Raw genomic sequence first — 23,529 nt, 5'->3', positions numbered from 1 at the left:
CTACACGGACGGACAGACACCTGCAGCTGCGGCCACGGGGCGGGGCTGGCACTGAGAGCCGCGGGCTGGGCTACCGGTCACACCGGCCCCGCTCACTGGGGTGTCCCCAGCCGCTCACTTGGGGGGTGAACGGCGGAAACGAGCAAACCGGCCGCAGCCCCGCGGTGATTTTTGGCATAAGGTTCTGTACCCGGGAGGGGTGTGCAAAGAGCTGAGCGGGGTGTCCGGGGTCGGCCCCAGCCCGGTGTCTGTGAGCACTGGGACCCAGCGGTGCAGCCCGGGACGGGAGCCTGGCTGGGGAAGAGCACAGGGAGCGCCGGGGCAGCGTCCAGCACTGGCACCCAGCACCGCGGGAGGAAGGGGGCCCCTTGTCTATACACAAACCGGTATAAAAATCCTAACGTGTACTAGTGATACAACACAAAACCCGGAGCAGGGCTGTGGCGGGCTCCTGGATGTCACCACCACGGCCCCGGTGAGGTGACCCTGGCAGCAGCCGTGTGTCTGCGTTCCTCCCGGGCAGTCAGTGTCCTCTGAAGCCCTTGGCTAAGGCTGAGGAAGGTGTCCCCGTGGAAGCCGCCCTCCTCCTTCCAGGCCAATGTCTGGAGCAGCAAAGGGCTGCTCTTGTGAGCTGTGTAAACATAGGAAATGCTGGCAGATCAGTTCTACACGATGGGGTCCAGGTTAATTAGGAGAGCGTGATCCCGTTCCAGGCTGGCTCGATGGCTTTTGGGATGCTATTGCCGGAAGAGCGTGGCCACATGAAGGGTTTAGTGACTGCTCTTGCCTGCAAAGAACATGGCAGATGCTTTTATATTGAAAGCAACTGAAGCTGGGGCTGCTGGAACTTGAGAGGAGCAAACTTTGCCACTTGTTGTGACAGAGACGTGTTGTGTCAGATGCTGAGCCTGGAAGGGAGCCAGGAATGGCAGAGGGAACCCTCTGCGTGGCTGCTGGAGGTGCAGGCGCTGGAAGGGGAGTGTGGAAGACACGAGCACGTCCTCATCTGAAGGAGTTGGAGGAAGGCGTACAGCTGAAGAAGTCCTGGCTGATCTGGCGTGGGTAGCCCTCCAGCACCTTCACCTGGACTGGATCGAACTTCCAGTAATCTCGGCCTCTCAGGAAATAGGCAAAGCCTGTGGGTGAGAGAGGAAGGGTCAGGAGAGACAAGGCTGGCACAGCTCAGAGCTCTTTCCTGGCACTTTGTCTTGCTGACGCTCTGCAGCATGTGCAGTACCGAAACATGGCATGGAAGAGGCAGGAGATGCTGCTGGATTCATTTCACCTGACCACAGTCTTGTGCCGTACGCTGTTTTAGTTTTGATGGGAGAGTAAGAAGGATTTTATTTTATATTCCTGGTGGTTTTAAATATGCTGTACCCAAGGAGTGGCCTGGCCCTAAGAGAGCAGAGGACACCTAGGACCTGAGCAGGGCCCATGACAGGCAGTGTGTGAAGAGCAGCTGCAGACCATCTGGTACTGCGGGGAAGCAGCGCTGGGATTTAGGCTCTGGAAGCAGCGGGGAGCCGTTCCACCGCATCCTTTGGGAGGAGAGAGGCAGTGACCACACCTGTCATTCCCAGCACCCTGACCGTCCCCAGGGTTTGTGTGGCACTGCTGTGCTGCCTTCAGCCTGGGGCACATCTGAGAGGACTCGGAAACACTGAAAACGGCCTGTTTGTTCAGGACAGCTGCCTGGGCTGAAGTGTGGGTGGTGGTCCTGCTGTTTTCTCACCACTTTGTCGTGAGCAGTAACAGCTGGGTAGGACTCCGTGGCCATTTCTTGGTCAGAACTTTGAATTCTCTCTATCAAACACTTAACCGTTGGTTGTTACAATTAATAATGACAAAACTTCTTGCTTTTATGGGAGAAGCCTCAGTTGCCTACCCTCTGGAGGGAGCTGCCTCTCTCTATATACACTATATGGCATGTGCTATGGCTGGGGAGCATCTGCTGCCACCAAATGTCTAAATTTGCCCCATTCTTCCAGCTGGGAAGTGTCATCAGCCTGAGCGCCCACCCCAGAGCTGGCCACATCCCTGCTGCACTGACCCAGCTCATCCTGGAAAGCCGCGTCGACCTCCTGAGGGACGCCGCGCCAGTCGGCCATGGTCCGCGGGTAGATGTTGTCCACCTGACGGGTGTGAGGGTGGAAGCGCCAGTAGTTGCCTCCACTGAAGATGTAGATCTTGTTCTTCTCGGCGCCCCACACCAGAGCTGCCTGCACAGGGGACGCAGGGAGGCCCAGCTCCACAATCGGGGTGGGACCAGATACCCGTCTCTCACCGTCGTAAATCCAGTACTGAGAATCTGGCGAGGAGACAGGAAAGGGTGATGAGGGTTCAGAAGCTATTTGGTAGCTGATAATTCGGCAGTCAACTGCGCAACTGGAGCTGGTACCTTGGCAGAGCTCCCAGGGAAAGCTGTGTGAGAGGGAAAAACCCCACCAGTCTCATGGACACTGTCACTGACAGGTGCCCAAAGTGCCACCAGTGCAAGGAGCTGACTCCCACCTCAGTCCAGCCTGAGGGCGTCAGTGTGGGGCGAGGAGGATCATTGTAGCAGCTGTCTTTTCTCTATTTGTAGCAGTTATAATAAAAGACTTGGCTGGAGGGACCAGCCTCTACCCTGCAGACTCAGTGCTTGGAGGAGAACACAGAACATACGTGGGCATGCACAGGCACAAAGGGGGCGTGAGGCTGTAAAGGAGCGAGCTACAGAAACCGGGGAGAAGTTGCCAAGCTAAAATAGAGACTAGAAGCACATTTCCAGATTAGATTAAAATGGGAATCTCTGTAATTAGCCTGCGGCATGTAATACTTTCCCCTTATCTCATTTTAACTCATGGTAGGAGCCTGCCAATTTTAGCACTGTGAGTCCCTGCGTGCAGGTCAGGTGCTAAGCGATCTGTCTGTGCAGGAACGCTGCCGCGGAGCCGCCTGCTCTGCTCTCTGCTTCTCAGTTTCACGGTGTGCAGACGGGGCATGCACACTCAGGGCACCTGGGTCCCTACGTCATTCTGCATCCCCACTGTTACATCTACACATGGAAAGAGCATTAAACTGGAGATGAAATAGTGATTATTGCTGGTCTTGAAGTCCAGAGATGGCCAGGAGGGGGTCTGGCCCCCCATGGGTGATGGATTTTAATCCCCAGGGCAGCAGGATGTTGCCTGGCTCTGCACACACGCTCTCTCTGGGTTCGTTCAGGCTGTGGGTGCTACAGAAGCTCCGTGTCCAGGTCTCTGAGGAGCAGAGAAAATGCTGTCCATCCCCTGAGCAGGGACATGGGAGCACAGGAGTTTCACAGCCTGAGAATGTGTCTGGGGCTCTCTCTAGCACAGTGCTCCCCAGGGGGCTCCTCTGCCAGCAGCACTGCCAGGACAGGGGCTCAAATCAAACATTTGTGTTCCAGAGGAGGAGAATGGCATATTTTGGCTGTGTCTAAAATAAAAGTGACCCCTCCTTCTCTCTTCCTGCCTCAATATCTGCTAAAAAGTTTAAGCTAAAAAGAGAAGGAAACAAATAACAAGCACCACTGGATTGCCAAGGATGCCCAGGAGGTTTTTTCTCCCAGTGACTTGTCGGGTCCTGAATACTCCTCAGTAAAGATGTATTTCCAAACCGTCTGATCCCAGTCCAGCTCTTACCTTGGAAAAACCAGATATTGCCCAGAGGGTCCTCGAAGGTGGCATCGACAGAGCTGGGGATCCCCTGCCAGTGGCGGGAGGCCAGCGCTGGGTATCCGTCCTGCAGCTTTCCGGCTCGCAGCCGCCACACGTAGCGGGACTTGAAGAAGAACAGCTCTCCTCGGATGGTGGAGGCGGCATCGAAGGCTGTGTCGCAGGCGTCAGGCTGCTCGGACTGCCAAAGCGTGGCCCATCAGGCGCAGGGACTTGGGGAGGTCCCCTTGCCCAGGCTGGGTTCAGCGGACGGTAGGTCCCCGTGTCCAGGCAGCTGTCCTGCTGTCAGCCCAAAGCCCCCTCCCTGCATCCCCTGGGGTCCGGACCGGTGCCCAGCAGCAGGGGCAGAGGACACGGACACCAACCACCTGTGAGCCAGCTGCTGGTGGGGACAGTCCCGGCAGCGGGGAACAAGCCGGGGTGTTCACTCACCTCTACGTGGGTGATCTCATTTGTTTCGAGGTCTGGCTGGGGCAGCTCTGCTGGCTGAGTCGGGGTCGGGTCGGGATCCAGTTTGGGTTTCCCATAGAGGTACTGGATGCCTTGCTTGTCATCCTCGCTCAGACGCAGCGGGTAGCGGAAGATGTAGAAAGGAGACATCAGTGACTTGGAGACAGCCGTGTGCTGCAGGCCCAGGACGTGACCAAACTCATGAGCAGCCACTTGGAGAAGGTCAGTGCCTGCAAAGAGATGGGAGATGCTTTCACCTGCTCGTGTGCCACAGGCAAGCTGTGCCTGCAGAGAGGACGCCTGCCTCCTCGGCTCACTTCTACCCATTACTGACAGCGCACTGAGGTGTCTCATAGGAACCTGATGCCGGGCAAGAGAAATCCACCTTCTACAGTGCTCGCAGGCGGTTGTTCCCAGACTTTTCCTCTGCACCTTGTTTGCATGTTGTTTTAAGGAGTCAAAGGGCATAATAAATGGATCCACTTGTTCAGGAGCACCATGAATGAAATCAAACACTCAGATACTGGCCTGGGCATGTTGGGAATTTGTAATTCTGTCGCCAGGGGCTCCTGCACCTCATCAGCTATCAGGAAGAAAAGGGTTTTCCATGCGCTTTTGGAGAGAAGGAAGTCTGGCCCGTAGACGCAGGTGGTGGGGTGCTGAGGTTGGTGTTTGTCCACCCAGCCTCGCAGCAGTTGTTGGCTGCAGCCCGAGTGTGCCAGGTCCCAGTTAGATCACCTCCACTGTGGCAGATAACTGGTGTCAGGGAGGGAACACCTGCTAATGGCCGCTGTCACACAGACAGCAGAGGGAGCTCATTTATTGCTTGTGTGTGGACTGTAGCAAGAAGGTGACATTTAGAAATAAATCTGTAACAGATCCTCCAGGGTGAAAGCATGGGTCTTCTTCACCAGACTCCAGCAGATGTATGGAAGATCGTATTTTAGGAATACATGACCTGGGAGCATCTGGAAAAGGAGGGGGGAAAAGTGGGTTTCAGTATGCAAAAATGTCATTTGGCAGGTGATGTTTAGCTTCCAGTGGATCTTTTTTGAAGTTGATAAATCTCAGGGAAAGCTGGAAGAGAGGCATATTAAGCAGTGAAACTTCTGAGCAGGGCTGTTTGTTGACAAGTCCCAGCGTATTCGTTCACTCGCTTTCAGCCAGAAATCGCTCCGAGCTGCAGCCCGAGTGATGAGAAAGGCGGGGATGTGAGTCAGGCAGCGTCGCGGCTCCGAGCGGGGTCTCCTGGCTGGCTCCAGGGGAGCAGGTCGCTTCGGTTGGGATGGGATGGGATGGGATGGGATGGGATGGGACGGGACAAGGGAGGTGCAGCTGGGAGGAATGCCTGTGAAGGGCGGAGGGGAAGGAAGGTGAGCCCCTGTCTTCCTCCACTGGTCAGCTTTACGTTGAAGTGCTGAATTCACATGGCACTGACCCAATTGAACGGACACATCTAGGTCAGCTGAGAAAGTGGGATTTCTATGTCAGTGATGTATTACAAACTTTCAGACGGTTCTGTTTCGTTTGGCAGGCTCCTCTCTCGTTGCTTTCCAGTGTTGGCAGATGGGCTGTGCTTTTGTCAGCCTCTCTGGGGGAGGTGAGCAGACTGAAGGAGCTGTGCTGGGGACATCCCTGTGTCCCTCGCAGAAGGTTCTCCACGTGGAGTCCTGTGTCCTGCACGGCTCTGGGGTGACCCCAGGGCACACCTGAGCCCTCCTCCTACTTCTGCTCTCTCAGCTGTAAAATGGGGCTGAGGATTTCCCCATCTCACTGAGAGCTGAGATAAGGATTTATCCATGTTTATATCATAAAGCTCTTCTCAGCATATTAAATGGCAATTAGCTGCAAGGAGCGTTTACAACATTTATTTATGGAAGATGTGGAGGGGGAGAAAGGCCATGGAATAGGGTTGGACTCTGCCGGGAACTGGCATCCCCTTCCAGTTCCTGGTTTGCCTCCAACACTGTCTTTGTGGGAGAATGTAGGAATTCCTTCAACAACACAGGCAGCCCCCATAGAGGGTGAAAACAGCAGAGCCCACCCTTCCCTCGGGAGCAGAAACACTTCTGCGGCGAGACCTGGTGCTCTGTGGTTCTTGTTGCGGGTCAGCATGAACAGGGTTGGGGACATATAGGTCCTGTGCCCCACCCAGAGACTCAAGCTGGCAACAAAGTGGCCTTTGGGGGAGCCCATCTGAGCCCTGAATACCAACAAAGACAAAACCTTTGGGAAACCCCAGAGAGGCAGGGGTTTCACTTGGGCTTTGTGAATGTGTCTTTGTCCTTTTAGACAAACTGGGAAGGAGGAGGAGCGGCTGACCTGGGTTAATTTTGGTGGGTCTTCCAGAAACTGATGCTTTGGGCGCTGATCCAGATGGTCCCGGGCGGTACTGCAGTATCTCACAAGATACTGTCACACCAGACCCTGAGTGCCCGAGTAGAGCTACCAGCTTGGGTCTATTATTAGAAAAAAAAAAAAAAAAAAAAGAGAGAGGAAAAAAACCAAAACAAAACGAAAAAAGAGTCTTGATGTGGTGTTGTTTACGGTCAGAAAATTCCCAGGCCGCCAGGGCAGAGCTGGAGCCTGGTGGTTTCCCTTTATGGACTTGTTCAAAGAGAAAATACTTTGTGGGCAGGCGGTGAACAGTGCATGCATGCAGGGGCTGGGGCTGAGGCTGTCCTTCGGAAGACAACAGTGTCACCCGGTGCTTGAGCCTTCATCCCTTCCCTGCTCCATTTCTAGCAGCTCCTGGGTGCAATTCCCAAGGGGCAGAGCACGTGGCCGGGCAGAGGAGCCGGCTCTCAGGGGTGTCCCTCTTGTTCCCCCCACGCAGGGGAGGTCTGGTTCTGGACACAGGCTTTGCAGGGGCTGAAGAGTGACAAGAAAAAAACTGAATACTACCAAGAGGGTTGTAAGTGGTCGGAGAAGACAATGCACACCACAAAAATGATTGCTGCCTCTCAGTTTTACAGGATGCCTGTTCACACCACAACGGAATCATTTCCCAGTGCCCTGATAAGCACCCTGGAGCATCCACAGCTCCCTGTGAAACAGTACCGTACCCAGGTTGTTCCCAATCGTCCAGGTCTCGTCATAGTCAAAATGGACATCTCCCTCCCGGTGTGTCTTGGGGAAGAACGCGTGTGCCAGGATCCCTCCGGGCCCATCGAAAGGCAAGTTATCCCCGTGCCAGTACCTGGAGAGAAGACACGCTGCAGCTCAGACCAGCGGCCGCGCACCTCTGGCAAGCAGCACCGTCTGGCCAAAGGCGGAGGCACTGCCAGGGGACAGCAGCTCTCCCTCTCACCCCACGTTCATCCCACCAGTCCTGATCGACTGCTTTGAGCCCTTCGGATTGCCGCAAACTTGGTTCTGCACTGGGGCACTGAGGAAGCAGAGCTCGGTCACACCAAGCCCTGGGGAGCTCGGGTGTCTTCTCAGGGATGTTTCTCTCCTCCCCCCGTTCAGCTTCCAGCCCAAAGCCAACCATGGAGCCTAAAGAATTAAGGAGGTGACTGCTTGAGCCAAGATTAAGTCAACATAGCGGAGCGGCCAGGAGATGTGGAGGGGCAGCTGGCAGCGAACCCAGCCAAACGCTCAGGTCCTCACTCGTGCCAAGCCCGCTGCTGACTGGTGAAGGAACCCCAGGAGAGACGTGGCCACCTTGGTGAGGCGAGGGAGGCACAGACACACAGCACGCACGTCGCAGCGCTGCCTCGACGGTCTCCACTGCCTTTATTAGTTTTGTGCAAACACGCAGCAGAGGGAAGACTTTTCCCCTGTGCATGTTTTGCCAAAAGTGAATTTTAGGCCGGGAGCCAAGATTCATTTAACCAAGAAACTATATTTGTCTTTGGGCAGACGGTTACGTCGTTCAGTCAAGGGACAGGAAGGAGGACCTGAAGATGGAAAATAAAAACAAATGCTTGGGAAAACAGCCTGTGGGCAGAGAAATGTAAATGTACCAGGAGAATTAATGAATGATCAGCAACAGTACTGTGCACAGCCAGCATGGAACAGCTGCACTTACACCAGGCAGCCCACAGCTGACAAAAATAAAACACAAAAAAAATCCCAGCGTCTGAAAGCAGAAACATGAGCCTCCACGCAAGTCCCTTAGTTGTGTGCTGGCAGCTCTTTGTTCTGGTGAGAGATTGGGGTCTCGCCTGCAAGGCTGCGGCTCTGGGAGGAGGGAGCCGCTGCCCACCCTGCTCACCTGGTGAAATCGATGACGATATCGGCCCGGCCCTCCTGCACCTCCATGAAGGTCAGCGGCGTCACGTCGCTCCAGACTTTCAAAGCTTCCTCGATGGTCCTTCTTACTTTAGCTTTTACCAGTTGCCACGGGAACCTGATAATTCTGAAAGACAACGGACACCGGATGAGGAGAGCATCACCTGCTGTCCCGTGGACGCTGCTGTCATGAACACACCAGCTGTAGGATCATGTCACTCGAGCTGCCACCCTTTCTCAGCACCGGAACATCTCCCGTCCACAGAAGCACTGCTCCAGCACCCTCCTCCGAGCAACATGTCGAGCAGACAAATCCCACCAGTGTTGAAGCGATGCAGCATTTCCCAGGTCTGTCCCCCGTGAGTCCAGCCCCACAGAGCTGCCTGGGCGTGCTGGGATGTGATTTCTGCTCCTCAGTCTCTGCATGTTCTGCCCCTGGAAACCTGGGCTTGCCAAGAGCAGCCGCTGCCTCTTCTGCCCTCCTAGAGCATGGGCAGACTGTGAGTTGTGCCGCAGAGGGAGCTTTCTTTCCCTTCCATTAACAGTGTTGGTGTGTGTTTGTTTCTGCTGTGTTTCGTTAACACTGTTGACCAAAAAAAAAAAGGAAGAAGTCCTTCTGTTATCTATAGCCTCCTAACACTACGAGGGACTGTCTCCTGCACTTAATTAAACAAAAGATGATTTACATGCTGTCAAGGTCCATACGAGTGTGCTCACCTCTCCACTCATGCCCCTGTGGGCAACTGGGCGGCAGCACAACTCTCCCACAAGCCTATGGAGCAGATTCATAATTGAGAATGTGTGAGGTGATTTGGGCAAAGCTTTACACTGAAGTCGTGTTTATGGCAACATCAATAACAGCCGAATAAAAAGGTCTTTTTAAAATAAACTGCGAAGTGAGCCCACAGCGGGGTGGCTGGGGGAGCAAAGGAGAGGACCAATGGTGGAGGCTCAGCTTGACGCGTGTCAGGGGTTTGATGTCGGGAAGTGAATGTATGGGCGTGGGGTGTTGATGTGGGACTGACGGAGGGGTAAGGTGACGGCTGTGCAGAACGTGTTTGTGCAGGGGTGGGTGGGCAGCTGTGTTTATGGGAGGGTGTGCGAGGGGATGTGGAGGTGCCGCTGGCGCTTCAGCACGTGGCTCCCCTGCCGTACCCAGATTTGGGGCTGCCCTCCAGGTCTTGCGGTCACACCACAGCATGATGGGAACTTCAGACTGGAAGGTTTGAGGAGGGAGAAGCCAACCTGCCTGACTCCCATTTCGGGCCTCTCTTACTTGTAGGTGAGATCGGTCTTGTCCCAGCGTCCGCCGGAGAGGACGAACCGTTTCTGTCGGTTCCGCCCGTTCTGGCCGTCCGGCAGCACCGGCACGTCTGGCACGCCGCAGCGGGGAGGGTTCCAGTGCGTCAGCTGCTCTTCTGTGCCCACGGGGAAGCCCTTGGTGGGCACACCGGTCCCCACAGCGTTCACCAAGGGAGACAGCCAAGGACTCTGCTCCTTCCAGGTGTGATGCTTCCGAGACATGTCCTAAAAGGGAAAAGCAAAGCCGGGGCTTCAGTGTCTGGGCAGAGAGGCCATGATGCGGAGTGGTGAACATCTGCCCACAGCAGCCCTGCAGCGGTGAGTTTCACCCCTGCCTGGGGCTGCTCCCCCCTGCTGGGGCACAACCTGCTCCCCACAAACACCCTCCGGCCCCGGGCCCTGCTCCTCCCAGGCGGGTCGCACCGGGCAGGCACCACGTCATGCCACGGCACCCCTAGGCACGGGGCTATTTTTGGCCACCTTTTCCTTGGCAGCCAGCCGGCAGGAAATGCTTTTGCAAACTGTGGATGAGAACCAGACCCTTCAAGAACAAAACTAATCACCAGGGAGTAAATTCTCCCCCTTTGCCCCACATCCTTTATTCCCTCCTGGCCCTGGGTAGAGGTGATATTGATGGGAGGAAGCCTTTAGTCTCCAGCACGTGGTTATGCTCCCTGTTGTCGCTCCCATGTGTCCCCTTGCTGTCCTGCTGTGGTGAGCAGGCTCCCAGCATGGCTGGGGACATCGCAAGCTGCAGAGCAGGACACACGGATCTGGGGGCTGACTCAGCCCATCCCGTGGGGCAGAGAGCAGCAGAGACCATCCCTGCAGCCCCTGTCACTGCCTGAGGTCACTGATTCCGCAGGTACTCCCTTGCCATACCATGCCTGTGACTCTGAGGATAAGATCACCTGAGTTCTCCCACACTTAGTTGGAAAGGCACAGTTCCTCTTGACAACATTAATTAATGCTAATTAGCCGACTTCCATTGGCTTCCCACTTGACAGCAGGACTATGGGGCCACCATAAAACATGACCCAAGTGTAAGCCCCAGCCTGCTGTGAGGGGTGAGAGGTGCTCGGTCCCCATGTCAGCGTGTTGCACAAGCCACAGGTCCAAACTCAAAAGTTTTTGCTAGATTCCATGTAGGAAAACGTAAAGATATCTGAGCAGCAGGAGGAGCTGAGATGCAGCAGTGACACGTCTCTACTCGGACAGGCAGGCTCCGTGTCACAGGGCTCCAGAGTGAGGACCTGGGGTTTAGGGATCCCCTTCCTTCCCCTACAAAGAGCTGCCTTCTTCCCGGCCAGCTCTCCCGGCTGCCCCGCAGGGACACGAAGGGCAGGATGCCAGGGCTGCCATGATGCCGGGTAATCCGTGTGCTGCCGCCGCTCTGCTCCCTACAATGAGCCCATTCATGCGGGCTGGAATGAAGTGTGAAGCCCTTGGCATTCATTCCGCCACCGAGCTCCCAGCTCTGCAGTGGCCTCGTGCCTCTGAGCAATGCTTGGATGGACACAGGAGCCAGGGAGGTCACACAAGCTGCAGTTTAGGTGTCCATCTCTTCATGTGTCTGTCACCACTCCAGTTAGCTGGCTTGTGCTCCCCAGCCAGACAAGACACCCTTGGTGGCTTGGCACCTGCCAGCCTCTGCCTTAGAAACCATCAACCCAACCCTGGTGTCCCAGTGCACTGTCACACACCACAGGAACGGCACCATCACCACGTGCAAAGAGAGAAAGCGATTTTACATCCTGCACAGCAAAGCTCGCCCAAGCCACCAGCCGTGGCACTGAGAATCCCTCAGGTGCTGTGGTGGGCGGAAGGCGCAGGGACTGGCCTGTCCCCGGGGGGCTGCACTGTGCTGCTGAGCCCTGCCAGCTCCGAGGTACCTGTCTCTCGAGGGGGAGCTGCCTGGCACCCTGCCTGGGCTGGCAGCCAGCGCCCGCGAAGGGCAGCTGGCAGGAGGAGCTGCTAAGGTTCGTGTCCTGGCCAACACCTTGCTCCAACCCACGAGACCCTCTGCCAAGCACACAATGGCAGCTGTGTCACCAAAGCCCAGCCTGGGGGGCCGCTTGGCTCCTTGCTCCTGGTTGCACGCAGGAGCACCCGCTACCACCAGCGGCAGGTCCTGCTGCCCGAGGACACGGGGTGAGGAACGTGTCTGCTTTTCCAGGACCAGGAGGTGCAGGACGGCCGCACCGAGGCACGTAGGGAGGAGTGGAGATGGGCTCCGGGGAGAGCCCTCGCTGTGGAACTGGGAGCACTGGGAAACCCTCAGGAGCTGCCCAGGTAGGTGAGTGGGATGAGGCTGACCTAGACGAACTTACTCCTGGTTTCTTTTGTCTTGGCTGCGCTAAGCGCATCCACCTGGTCTCCCAGGAAAGCCCATTGTTGCCTTCCTGGTTGGGGGGCACTGGCATAAACAGGAGATTATCCCCCTCCCCTCAGCAGGACAGAGGAGGATCTGCCTGTTTCCTTCTTGCCCTGAGGGACCCCATGTTCAAGGGCAGACCAGAGGTAAGTTTTGTCTCTCCTCTTTGCTTAACTCAAGGCCGCTGGCATGAATCCCAGCTTCCAGCCACTCAAACCCACCTTGCCCTAGGCAGGACCTTCCCTGGTCCTGCCTGACCCTGGGAGGGGACACAGGGTGGCCCTGCGCGGGCTCTGGGTGGAGGCAGGAGGCAAGACCTGCCCTGCTGCCCCGCGTGCTGGCTGTGTCCCTGGACAAACAGCGAGCCTCTCCTTGGCGTCACTGCACCGACATCAGCACCGTGGCAGGAAAGGGCTGGAAAATGCCACTGCAGGCGCAGCCGGCGAGGGGAAATGTGAGGGTTAGAAACCGCTCGCCAAACAATGCTCAGGAGACACATCAGGCTGGAGATTTCGGTCTCCTCGGCTGGACACACCTTGCCACAGGCACTTCCCAAGGCGTAGATAATGCATCCTCTTACTTAAGGTCACATCCTTCCCACCCAGCGCTGAAGCCACCCTCTCTCAGGGTGACCCTGCTTTGTTACCAGCTGTGCTATAATGTGCTATAATGCCCCAGGTGTAACCTTAGGGGTTTGCTTAGGGCTGTGCTGCTGCTGGAGCAAGTGCAAACCTGTGAAAAGAGGATGAGAAAGGCACTGGCTGTCAGGTAACCATCAGGGCATCCCCACTCCTCCCATCCCGCCACCAGAGGGGAAGGGATTAATGAGAGAAAAGCGAAGGAAAGTCCGTGCAGCCTGGGGCAGGCGTTCAGAGCCAGGGCCGAGCCCCTGGCCAAGGCTCTGTGCAGCCACTTGCGCCGCACATCACAGTCTAACCCGTGGCTGGGGTGGGCGCTGTGCATGGGAACAAACAGCTTCTGGCCAGGGGAAGAGGCCAGGGCTTTGCAACAGAGACTGAGCAGCAAAACATCTGCGCAACAGGGGTGCAGAGGGGCTGTCAGGCCCAAAAGCAAGGGTTAGAAGCGGTGAGGACAGCAGAGGAGCAAAGCTACACACAGAGCGCTGTGCTGCAGCCTGGCCCCCGCGAAGAAAGTGCCTCTTCCTTGCAGCCTTGAGACCAAAAGGCTGAGAGCGAACAGGAGGGAGAGGACAGATCCCACGGGAGAGCAGGAACCACAGCAGAGGCGCAGACTGCCCGCTATGTTCCGTGCAGCTCTATCCGCCCTCAAGTGCTGCGATACAACCGCCATCACCTCTGGGTCTGCCGGGGCCAGATGAACCCCAGCCAAGCTTCCCAGGAAGTGTCCCAGCCGTCCCGAGGAGCCGGGAGCATCTTCAACCTCGTCGTGTTGGGCAGCACCCGCCCTCCAGAGCCTCCCGGGAGCAGCAGCAGCCGGAGCAGCACAGCCACGCGGGAACATCAGCAACACCCTGTATGAAATACCTCAGGAGTGAGGCCAGTGCCTGGTACTGACAAACCCAGCACTCTCCTCTGCCTGGGTCCGTCCCCTGCTGCCTGCCCTGAACTTAAACTTGTCTCCTCTGTCATGTACCTGATTACCTGGGCCCCTGCCTGCTCCTGCAGCGCGGACATGACAAGGGACCCCCCTCCCCGTCAGACGGGAGTGACTGGACAAGTTACAACGCGAATCCCATCAGTCTTGGATACTTCCCTGTCATTGGGGGCTGTTTCCTCTTCTGCTCATGGGTTTTCTCCCCACCTCCCTGTCCCTTCTGCTGCTGCTTTTCCATTTTTCTCTGCTTTCTCCTGCTGTTACTCAGTGTTTGCCGAGGACCTGGTGTTTGCTCCCTCCTTGGCTAGAAGCGCCCTCCTCCTCCCACCCACGAGCCTGCACCTCGGAGCACTCCTGCCCTTAGTTCAACACATGGGGAAGGTGAGCGGAGACGCTTTCCCCTGCTGTTCCCACATAAGACAGTTCTCTCACCCCATTTATGCCCACTGGTGGGTGGCTGTGCCCCGCCAGGGGCTCTGCACCCCCGGAACAGGCTGCAGCGATGTTCCTGCCCAAAAGCAGCACTGTTGTCCTGGGCCACAGAGTACACGGACAGCTTTTTGGCCAGCCTGCCTCTCAGCCCCGTGTGGATTTGCAGTGGTTGGATTTGAAAGTGCAGCTACAGCTGATGGTTAGTGGTAAAACCGGAGCAAGCTCCAGGTCAGGATGGGTCCCAGAAGCTGACTGGCCTTGGAAAGTGCTAATGCTGTAGGTGAAGTTTCACGGCAGAAACAGATAGATTGTATTTGTGGTCTGGTCAGACCCTGAGCTATGTGTGCTCCCGGTCAAGATGCTGTTAGTGGAAACAATAGAAACCTGGTGGAAACAATCCCCAAGGAAAACCACGAGGGTTATTGATCCCACCTCCCCCAGAACAAGGCAGGCGGTCCCAACCCCTCTAACTACAAATTCTTTGCTTATACAAAATACTTCTGCTACAGGACCAGCTCCTTCACGCTGGGCTGCAGCCCGGTCCTGCTGCACACGGAACTGGGGGAACACAAGATCCGAGGCCAAACTTGGCCCAACACGAGGTGCCGCAGTGCCCGGCCCTGCAAACGCAGCTGGGAGTTCCTCTCCGCTCACTTCCCCGCTCCGTGGCACCAACAAGCGTTACCTCCCGAGGCCTGACAGCTTGTTTCCGGATTATTTGGTGGTAGTTGTTGTTGGCAACAAAAAAAGGAAAATGTTTATTTTTCCTAAGCAACGTGGAACATGAAACATTATGGACTGCAAATGTTTATGCCCATAGACAGAATGAAGAGACCCAGGCTCTGATGTAGCAAGAGAAAGCAAATGAATAAACACTGTAGGACTATTTTTATTGTCAGACACTTTAATTATGTGACAGTTTGTGAGTCTAAGTCCATCAACAACACTGCAACCAAGCTCCTGGTGTCACCCAAGCAACAGTTTGCCAGAAACAGGAGTACCCACAAAGCAAACAAGCCCCAGGATAGCAAAAGGTTTCAAGAGCCCTTAATCTGATGACCTAGAAATCCCCTTGAAACCAAGAAACCGCTCTAGGATGCAGCACGTTCCCGGCAGAGGAGGAAGGGGGTTGAGATGTTTTGAGCAATGAGCTATTGGTGCCAAACCCAAGGACACCAGCCAGGACATTTCCCACTGGGTAGGGCCACCTGGCACAGTGCAGCCCTCTCCAGAACTGGGGGGATGTTCTACCCTCCAGGAGTGTGCGCTGCTCGGATGTGCAGGCTGGGATCTCCAAATCCCCAAGACAACCACTGTCTCCCTGCCCAGTCTCCTGGAGATATCTGGGGTTGAGTCCCCCTCCGCTAATTTTCACAGAGCCACTTTTGTGAGCCAGTGATGCCTCTCTCCTGCCCCAGTCCCACTAAGAGGAGGAGGTCTGGTCACCGGTGGGTCTCATCTGCACCAGGATCTCAGTGAATCTCTAAAAACACATCTGTGGCCCTCAGTGAACCCCTGAACTGCTGCATTTTTCATTTTGCTGGACAGCTGTGTGCAGACTCGGCAGAACTTCCATTCATGTTACAGGCTGTAAGAATATCCAGGAGCTCCTCATTTACCTGTCCACCCATTTGGGATCGGCAGGAAAGAGCTGACAGCATCTGTGGTGTGAAAAGTCTCTGCAGGACAATTTTCCCATGGAAGATCCTTTTTTTAAACAAGACCTACACAGTGCACCCCCAGGTGACGGTGCCAGGACAGGGGGGAGCAAGCGAATTGCAGCATGAGCTGGAGTGGGGGATCCCCCCCAAGTGCTTCTCTCCTCCCCGTTCTCCCTCCCCATTCCCCTTTGCCAGCTGCACGCCCCAAGTCTTGCCACACTGCAGGGCGTGCGTGTTGCATGTGAAAGCAGAAACACAACAAACACGCTGGAGAATAACCGCTTACATGTGTTTCAAGTCTCTCCTGGAGCAGAGGATAAACATGCCTAAAATTACCCCAACACTCACTGCAGTATTTAAATAGCCAAACCAAACAGTGCAAATCAAACCCTTCCTGCGGGAGCTGCCTGAGCCCTGAGCTCCCGGGCTGCGGGGAAGGCAGCACCGCGTTTCCAGGGGGGAACCTGATGGGTTTGGGGCGAAAACTGCAGGATACGGCTCCCAAGGGATCATGCTGGCAGCTGGGAGGGTGCCCACCGCTTCTCCGCAGACAGAGTTTCCCAGCAAACGGACTGACTTTGATTTCCCCGGGGAGCCGAAAGCAATGCAGGAATTCAGCGTCTGCATGTGTGCTGCCCCGAGGACTGCAGATCTTTTGTTCTCAAGTATTACAGTGGACACCAGACACAGCCTGTATTCTGCTCTCAGTTTTCTCTTTCTTTCTTTAGGTGCTAATGTAAAAGTGAAGGAGATCCATAAGGTTTGCTACAAAGAACACAGCTGCTTCTGCAACTTGTCCGGTGTAGCCTGGCTTTAAAATTAATCTGAGCCCTTCATTCCCTCCCCCCTCATTTACTGCTGTTGTGACTTGTTACTGGAGCACCAAATAGTCACGGTGCAGCATCCTGCAGCCCGTCTACTGGCACAGCTCGAGAAAGCCACCAACATCTGGCCTGGAGGAGCGTGAGTCTCTTTTCCCAGCTCAGTCCCTTTGCTCCTTCCTCATCTATCACCCAACAGCAAAAGGTGCCCAGACAGAAAATTATGTTGCTAGTAGACACAGGGAAACATCAGTTTGTGCAGAGAGACTTAAAGAACCCAGGGAAGTGAACATGCGATGGCATGGCAGGATCTACAGTAAGAAAGGGTAGAAAAGGGCTGTGCATGGGCCACTGCCAGCCCAGCAACCCCACTTCAGCCGTTCCGCAACCACGGTGATGCTGGCTTTGCCTGAGAGGCAGTAGAATAACCTTCAGAAGACTTGGCACCAGATAAGGAACCCCAAAGGGCAGCTAATGGGGTTGAGAGAACTGCTGTTTGGAAGGATGGGACATCATCTGTCCGTCTCCAACACCAAACCAATGCAGCCACCACCTCTGCAAAGACTGAGTGAAATATATTGGTCTGAAACCCCGAGCTCCACATGGCTGGTGAAACACACAAGCACAAGGTGTTCCTGAGCAAAACATACCTGTAGGAGCATCGCCTGGAGTTACTCCAGCCAAGAGGAAAGTATTAGCACTCACAATGCAGAGCACTGGCCCGGGATGAGGAAGAACCCATCTCTGGACAGCAGACTGCCAACTGGGGGACCTTCTTCAGGGGGGTGATGGTGGATTAGATGGAACAGGACCCTGAGCAGACCTGATCCCTGCATTAACTCTGTGCTCTCCCAGCACTTTGGTGCATTCCCTCGTTTCAGGCAGGTCCTTCCGAGCCCACCACTTGCTGCCTTCAGATGGGGATGAAACCTGCGGAGCGGCGTCATAACTGGGGTGCAGAGTGCCACCGCCTGAGCGCTTGGCCTCATCTTCCTCATGGGCAGAGCAGAGCCACGCACGGTGACATTTTGTTTAGAATAATACAAGCACTTTGGGGGCCAAGGCTGCTCTGCGCCAAGTCCCAACCCACAGCATATTTAGCAGCCAAGTTAAAAAGTACTCAGATGACAGAGCTGATAATAAAACCATCAACAGAACCTGAACTAATCCCCTCGGGCTGCTACTGGGCATTTGCTCTGTCATTATTTTATGGCACACTAGTGAAACGCATGTATATAATAACCCAATTACACACGCACACATTCCCAGCACAAGGAGCTCCCTGTCTTCTCCTGTCCCCCGAATCCCTCGCATGCCGCTGCTCTTCTCCGGCAGCAGCCGCGTCCCTGGTGCTGGCAGTTCCACCCCAGGTGCTGGGATCTGGCAGGCGTGTGCAGGAGGAAAGAGCCATGCTGCTCCCCTCCTGCCTGCTCGTTCGATTCATCCCTTCAGCCTCATCTCCCCATAACACTTCTCGGAATTGCCAGCGCAGCATGCGGGGGGTGTTGTGAGCAGGCAGCGAGTGCTCTGCTGCCTTTAAAGGAAGGGGGGATCCCACGTCCTCTCGTAAACCCTCCGTGTCCTGCTCACTGTTTTTCCTTTGCTTGCTCTGCAGAATCATAGAAACATTTGGGTTGGAAGAGACCCTCAAGATCATCGAGTCCAACCATTAACCCAACACTGGCACCAAACCATGTCCCTAAGAACCTCATCTACACGTCTTTTAAACGCCTCCAGGGATGGTGACTCCACCACTGCCCTGGGCAGCCTGTTCCAACGCCTGACAGCCCTTTCCGTGAAGAATTTTTTTCCCAATATCCAATCTAAACCTCCCCGGCTCAACTTGCAGCCGCTTCCTCCCGTCCTATCACTTGTTACTTGGGAGCAGCCTGTGAAAACTGCCCTTACAATGCCGAGAGGAGCCCGCGGAGCGGGGGTGCCCGGCCGGGGGGCACCGCTGGGGCATCACCGGGCCAGGGGCAGCCGGTGACTCCCGGCATCCCGGAGGCAGCTTGGGGGGCGGAGGGACGGCAGCACGGCGGGGCAGGGGGCGGCTGGAGAGGCCGGGGGGGGACACGGAGGCAGCGGGTGGTCCCGACTCACCGGCTTGTGGCGGCGGGCGGGGGCGGCGGGCGCGCAGTGCAGCAAAGCGGCGGCCAGCAAGGCGGCGGCGGCGGGGAGCGGCGGACGGGCCATGCCGGGCGGAGCGGGATCGGACATGGGGCAGAAGTGGTGGGGGGGGGTCCCCCTGCTGAGCCTTTTATCCACCCCCCCCCTCCCGTAGCCGCCTGCCCTCCTCCCCGCGCCTCCTCCCGCTCCTGCCTTTTGTTCTCCCCGAGCCGCGGCTCTACGGGCCGGGGGGACACGGGCCGGTGGCATCGCGGGAGGGGGGTCCGGCCCGCCCCGCTCCGCCCCCCCCCCCGGGGGCGGGACCCCCTCCCGCGCCTGCCCGGTACCAGCCCCGCCGTGCAACCGGATTCCCCCCGGGGCTAAGCATTGCTCCGGTGTCAATGCTTCCAGCCCCGCAACTGGTTTCTACTGGGATGGCTTTACACGGGTCGGTTTTAAGGTGTCTGCCACCCCCACTGCCTAGAGGTAGCAAGGACTAAAAGTAAATACCAGGGACAAAAAAAATAAAATGCCCAGCATAATCCCTGGATCAGTATTGTACTGTTAGCATGAAGTCCCTGTTAGTCTCATTTGTTTTACTAATTTAATTCCCACTTGAATGTGGATAAATGTTGTAGTTTGACCTATGCTGAAGTTCATGTTAGTGAATATACTTGCTTCTAAATGTTCTCTGCATCATGAAGTTAAAAGCAATTCTGTGTAATAGAGGCTCTAAAATTTCATACTAGTGGACATGCTAACACTGAACTTCAATTTGTGTGGAGTGTTACTAAAAGCTTTCCACACAAAACCCACCATTTTCTGTTGAGATCAGGCATCGTCCTTCTAGCAACTGCATATTAAGATTGTTAACAGTTGGACTCAATGATCTTAAAGGTCTTTTCCAACCCAAATGAGGCAGCAGATCTGGTTTCCTGGTTCCTGTTTCTATGGGAGAAGCCCTGGACTGTGTCAGCATCCTCTCAGAAGACTTGCGTTTAGCTGCAAATTGTTTCAAGAAATGTATGCAAATAAGAAAACTTTGATCTCCAGCTGCCGAGGCTGGTGTGCTCGGAGTGGGTAAGTCTTCCTGACATCTCCGGCTGCGTTACTGTTTTACTTGTCTGTGATCAGTTGTTCGTGTTTTGTTTTATGGGAACCATACTGAGGATGTAAATAGTGGGTACGGTAAGCAGATGCGAGAAGAAAGAGGCTGTTTGTGGCTGTGTTTGGAAGGTGCTGCCGTGCTTTCTGAGCAGGCTGTTAGCACAATGTCCCCGCAGCGGAGCCATGTGCTTGGTGTGTCCCCAAGGCCTTGCTTGTGAGAGGGGAGAGGGAAGGAGGAAAGAAGCAAAAGGGAAGAAGCGAGGAGCTGGTGTTCCCAGGGCTCAGACTTCACACGGTGGAATTTACCCTTCTCCTGCTGTTCTGGCTGTGTCCTGGGAATGCAGAGCAGATCCTACTTTCTTGCCTTGCTCTGAGCCAGACAGCTGGGTCCCAGCAAGAAAAGCTTTCCTGCCTTTGTCTCTCTTTTCTTTAGTGTCTTTTCTTTGAATGCTGGTGTCTCTGGGAGCTCGGTGCCTTCCAGCCCATGGCAGCGGAGCCCGCCGGTGTCCTGGGGAAGCGGGGAGAGGCGTGGGAGCAGCCCGTGAGGCAGCGACGGGCAGTTTGGCTCCTCTTAATAAAGGACGACTTTGGAAGGGGCTGTTCTGGGAAAGACCGTCCTTGCAGAGATGGGACCGCGGGTGAGAACTGCTGGCTCCTGCCAAGGCACTTAGCACAAAAGAAAGTGCATGGTGTGTTTGGGATTACAAATATTTCCCAGACGAGCAAGTAGATGTTTAGCAGCAGGAAAATGGCCCGCTGGGTGTTTTGGGGGCTTGCGTGCTCACTTTCTGCAAGGGCCCTATGCCCAGCCTGCAGAAGCCCTTTTTGCTAGCACAGCAAAGAGGTGGAATAACTCAGCCCATGGATCACTTGGGTGTGAAGCTGCTGTTAGGCACTCTGGAGTGAGAGGAGGTGAGGGAAGAGCTCTCTGATGAGAGAGAAGGGGAAAGGGGAGGGAAGGGACAGAGAAACTGAATTTAAATGGATTAAGCCTGTCTGTCCAAAGGCCTTTGTTTCCTGCCACCTCCCTGGTGTGACTTTCACAGCTGTATTCTGTCTGCTGGGGACCTGGTTTTAGGTTCTCTGCAAAGTCAGCAGGAAGCTTTACACCTCCTGGGCATTTCCCTGAGCAGCTGGAAGAGGGTCCAGGAGCCAAATCCCCAGGACAGAGAAACCCTTTTGGTTTCTCTAATGTCTTTTGTCTCCTCCCTGTAGGTGATGGCCTCATGAATTGATGTCTCCAGCACCACAGCTCAGTGGGTGACAAATGGAGACACATCCCCATCAGCCAAGACTCTTTTCTCACCCCCTCACTTTTGAGATTCCCCTTTTCTTTAGCCCTGGCATCTTGTTTTTCTCCTGGGCAGCCAAAGCGGGTGTTTGTACAGGTGGTGGTAGGTGCAAACAAGGCTGGGGTCATGTGCTGTGAACTGCCCTTGTAAACAGCAGCGATCAGGAGTATTTCTTGAGGAGGCCTTGAATTACCTGCTTCTCGTCCTCAGCTGGCAGCCCAGAGCATGGGCATGGGGAGGGGGCAAGAAGAGGATGTGCAGTTTTAGGGGAAATTTGGCCTTTGGGCCTGGACTCACAAGTGAAAAGATAAAGTAACACATAAAGTAAAGTAATATGTAAAAATTTCTGCTGGTCTGCAAAATGCTTTACTTCCAAGCTCTTTTTAGCTTTTCAAAATATTTTAAAGTAAAATGGTGGAATTGTGCACACTGTCCTGGATCCAAACTGTGCACCTTGAAAATGCCAAAATTTTCGATTTTTTTCCCCCCAGACTTCAGCCTAACTAGGCCAACGCAACAGTCTCACTATGAATTTCCAGAAAGTTTTGCTTGATCCGCTACTACTTATTTTGCATTTATTTGGTTTCGCCCTTTAAATAAAAAAAACCAAAACACCTTCCTTGGCCTTAATTCTGGGTTGACTGAGAGAGGTGCCCACAGCCCCGGAGAGGTGCCCACAGCCATGGAGAGGTGCCCACAGGGTTTCATGTCTCATCTCCTGCCCCCGTGCCAGGAGCGCAGCGCACAAACAGTGCCGGGCTCCAGTGAGAAGCACAGCCTGCGAGATAAGCCAGGCAAGGAAAACACGTCCATCTTCGTGTCTCTTGGCCTGAGACAGAGTTTCATCTGCTGGCGTTTTCCTGGCGTAGGCTCAGGGCGCACCGCAACTCACCTGAGGAGCCAGATGCTGGGGAGCCAGCTCCCATTCCTGGCGAGAGGTGTCAACCCAACGGGCACAGAGCACAATGGCTTTGAGGAGCTGGTGGTGGAGACATGGGGACGGGTGCTGACCCACACTGAGCCCCTGTGCAGCACGGACCCGGCTGCACAACGCCAACACTTGTGTTCATCACACGGAGAACAAGGGCGAGACTCCCTGCCCAGACTCCCTGTGCCCGGCCGTGCACCTGGCAGAGCCCAGTTAAAGAGCTGCCAGCTGGGACAACACAGAAGTGGCGGGGAGATACAGAGCCGAGCAAAGACTTGACTCCAGCCTGCGGCTGCTCGGTGTCTGATAAGGCGCTGCTAGTGCCGTCTTGCAGCGCTCTCGACCTGCCAGCTCTCTGCAAGTGAAGCGTCCTGGTGAAACACCCCCCACCCTTGGCTCCCTCTGATCCCCTGCGAAGCCGAGCTGATGGAATGTCTCCTGGGATGTGATTCCCTCTCGCCTAAGGGGGACTGCATTAATAAAACCCAGCGTGAGACGTGGAGGCACTGGGGGAGGAGGCAGGCACGGCTGGTGAGATGAGGCTTTTACAAACAAGTCGTGGGTCTGCTGGAAATGTCCCATCCTGTCCTCTCTCCCTCCCCCTGTCCCCGGAGCCGAGCTGTGGAATTCAGGGTGTGGGTTGAGGCTTTTCTTCACGCACATTTCTGCTCAGAACAGCCAAACCCCTCACCTTCCTCCCTCTCCCTCCTCCTCAGCACCTCCCTGGAACAGGTACCACTCACTCCCTGAGACCCTCTTGGGGCAGTAGCAAGGAGAGAGTGCTTCCCGCATCTCGGCAGGACTGGGGTGGCCGTGCTCATATGGAGAAGCAGCTGGGCTGGTAGTTTGGTGCTGGGTGAGCAGAATGGGTATCCATGGGGCATCTGCCCAGCATCAGGGCAGTGCTGTGGGCTCTGACTGAATGAGGCCATGTGCAAGCAGGGAGGATGTGAGCCGGGAGGAACGGATGACAGGAGAGCGAGTAAACTCCCTCCAGAGGAGATAACCAGAGGAGACACCACAGATGTGTGGGTTGGGGTTGGTGCGAGTCTCTCCATTGGGATGCAGAGCGGCTCTCACAGCTGTTAGTTTTTGCAGCAGTGAGGCAGCATCCTGCAATTCAGAGCTCGAGCTGCCCTAGATGCTGTGGGGTAGGACGTGTCTGAGACTCACACTGCGCTACCACTAACAAATGTCACTGCGATAAACTGGCTGCCAGACAGTGGCAGGGCTCAGTTCCCGAGATGTTTTTCAACTTTCTCTTGGACCACAATTGCTGAACTGAGACTGCATTATCACAAACTTGGTGTCAAAGCCTGAGATCCAGGGAAGCACCCAGAGCCCAAACTGAAGACTCTGAAGAACCATCTAAAAGGAGCAGCCCGAGAGCTTGCACACATGAATCCAGCACGGCACACACAGTGCCCAGCCTTGGCAGAGAGCTGCTCAGGCCACCAATTTTGAAAAGGCCAGACAAAAAGCTCGCACTGTTCCTATGGAGGAACCCATGGATGGTTTCTGCATTGAGCCCACCACTCCATGGTGGAGGTTGCAGCTGC

General features: G+C 55.4%; 1 protein-coding gene across 1 annotated transcript; it reads right to left on the bottom strand.

Annotated features, from left to right (window-relative positions):
• Positions 1–15: 15 nt before the first annotated feature.
• Positions 16–18,876, bottom strand: MMP11 (matrix metallopeptidase 11). The gene is made up of 8 exons (XM_065646441.1): positions 18,638–18,876; positions 9,646–9,896; positions 8,353–8,496; positions 7,199–7,332; positions 4,116–4,363; positions 3,651–3,864; positions 2,054–2,311; positions 16–1,136 (listed from the first exon to the last, which is right to left on the bottom strand). Exons 1-8 carry the CDS (start codon positions 18,752–18,754, stop codon positions 1,003–1,005), a joined length of 1,500 nt encoding a protein of 499 aa, XP_065502513.1. The 5' UTR covers positions 18,755–18,876; the 3' UTR covers positions 16–1,002.
• Positions 18,877–23,529: the final 4,653 nt, after the last annotated feature.

Source organism: Caloenas nicobarica, chromosome 16 (assembly GCF_036013445.1).
Source record: "Caloenas nicobarica isolate bCalNic1 chromosome 16, bCalNic1.hap1, whole genome shotgun sequence".
Classification (NCBI taxonomy): domain Eukaryota; kingdom Metazoa; phylum Chordata; class Aves; order Columbiformes; family Columbidae; genus Caloenas; species Caloenas nicobarica.
The sequence above is the reverse complement of the archived record's forward strand: the minus strand, read 5'-3'. Positions and strand labels throughout refer to the sequence as shown.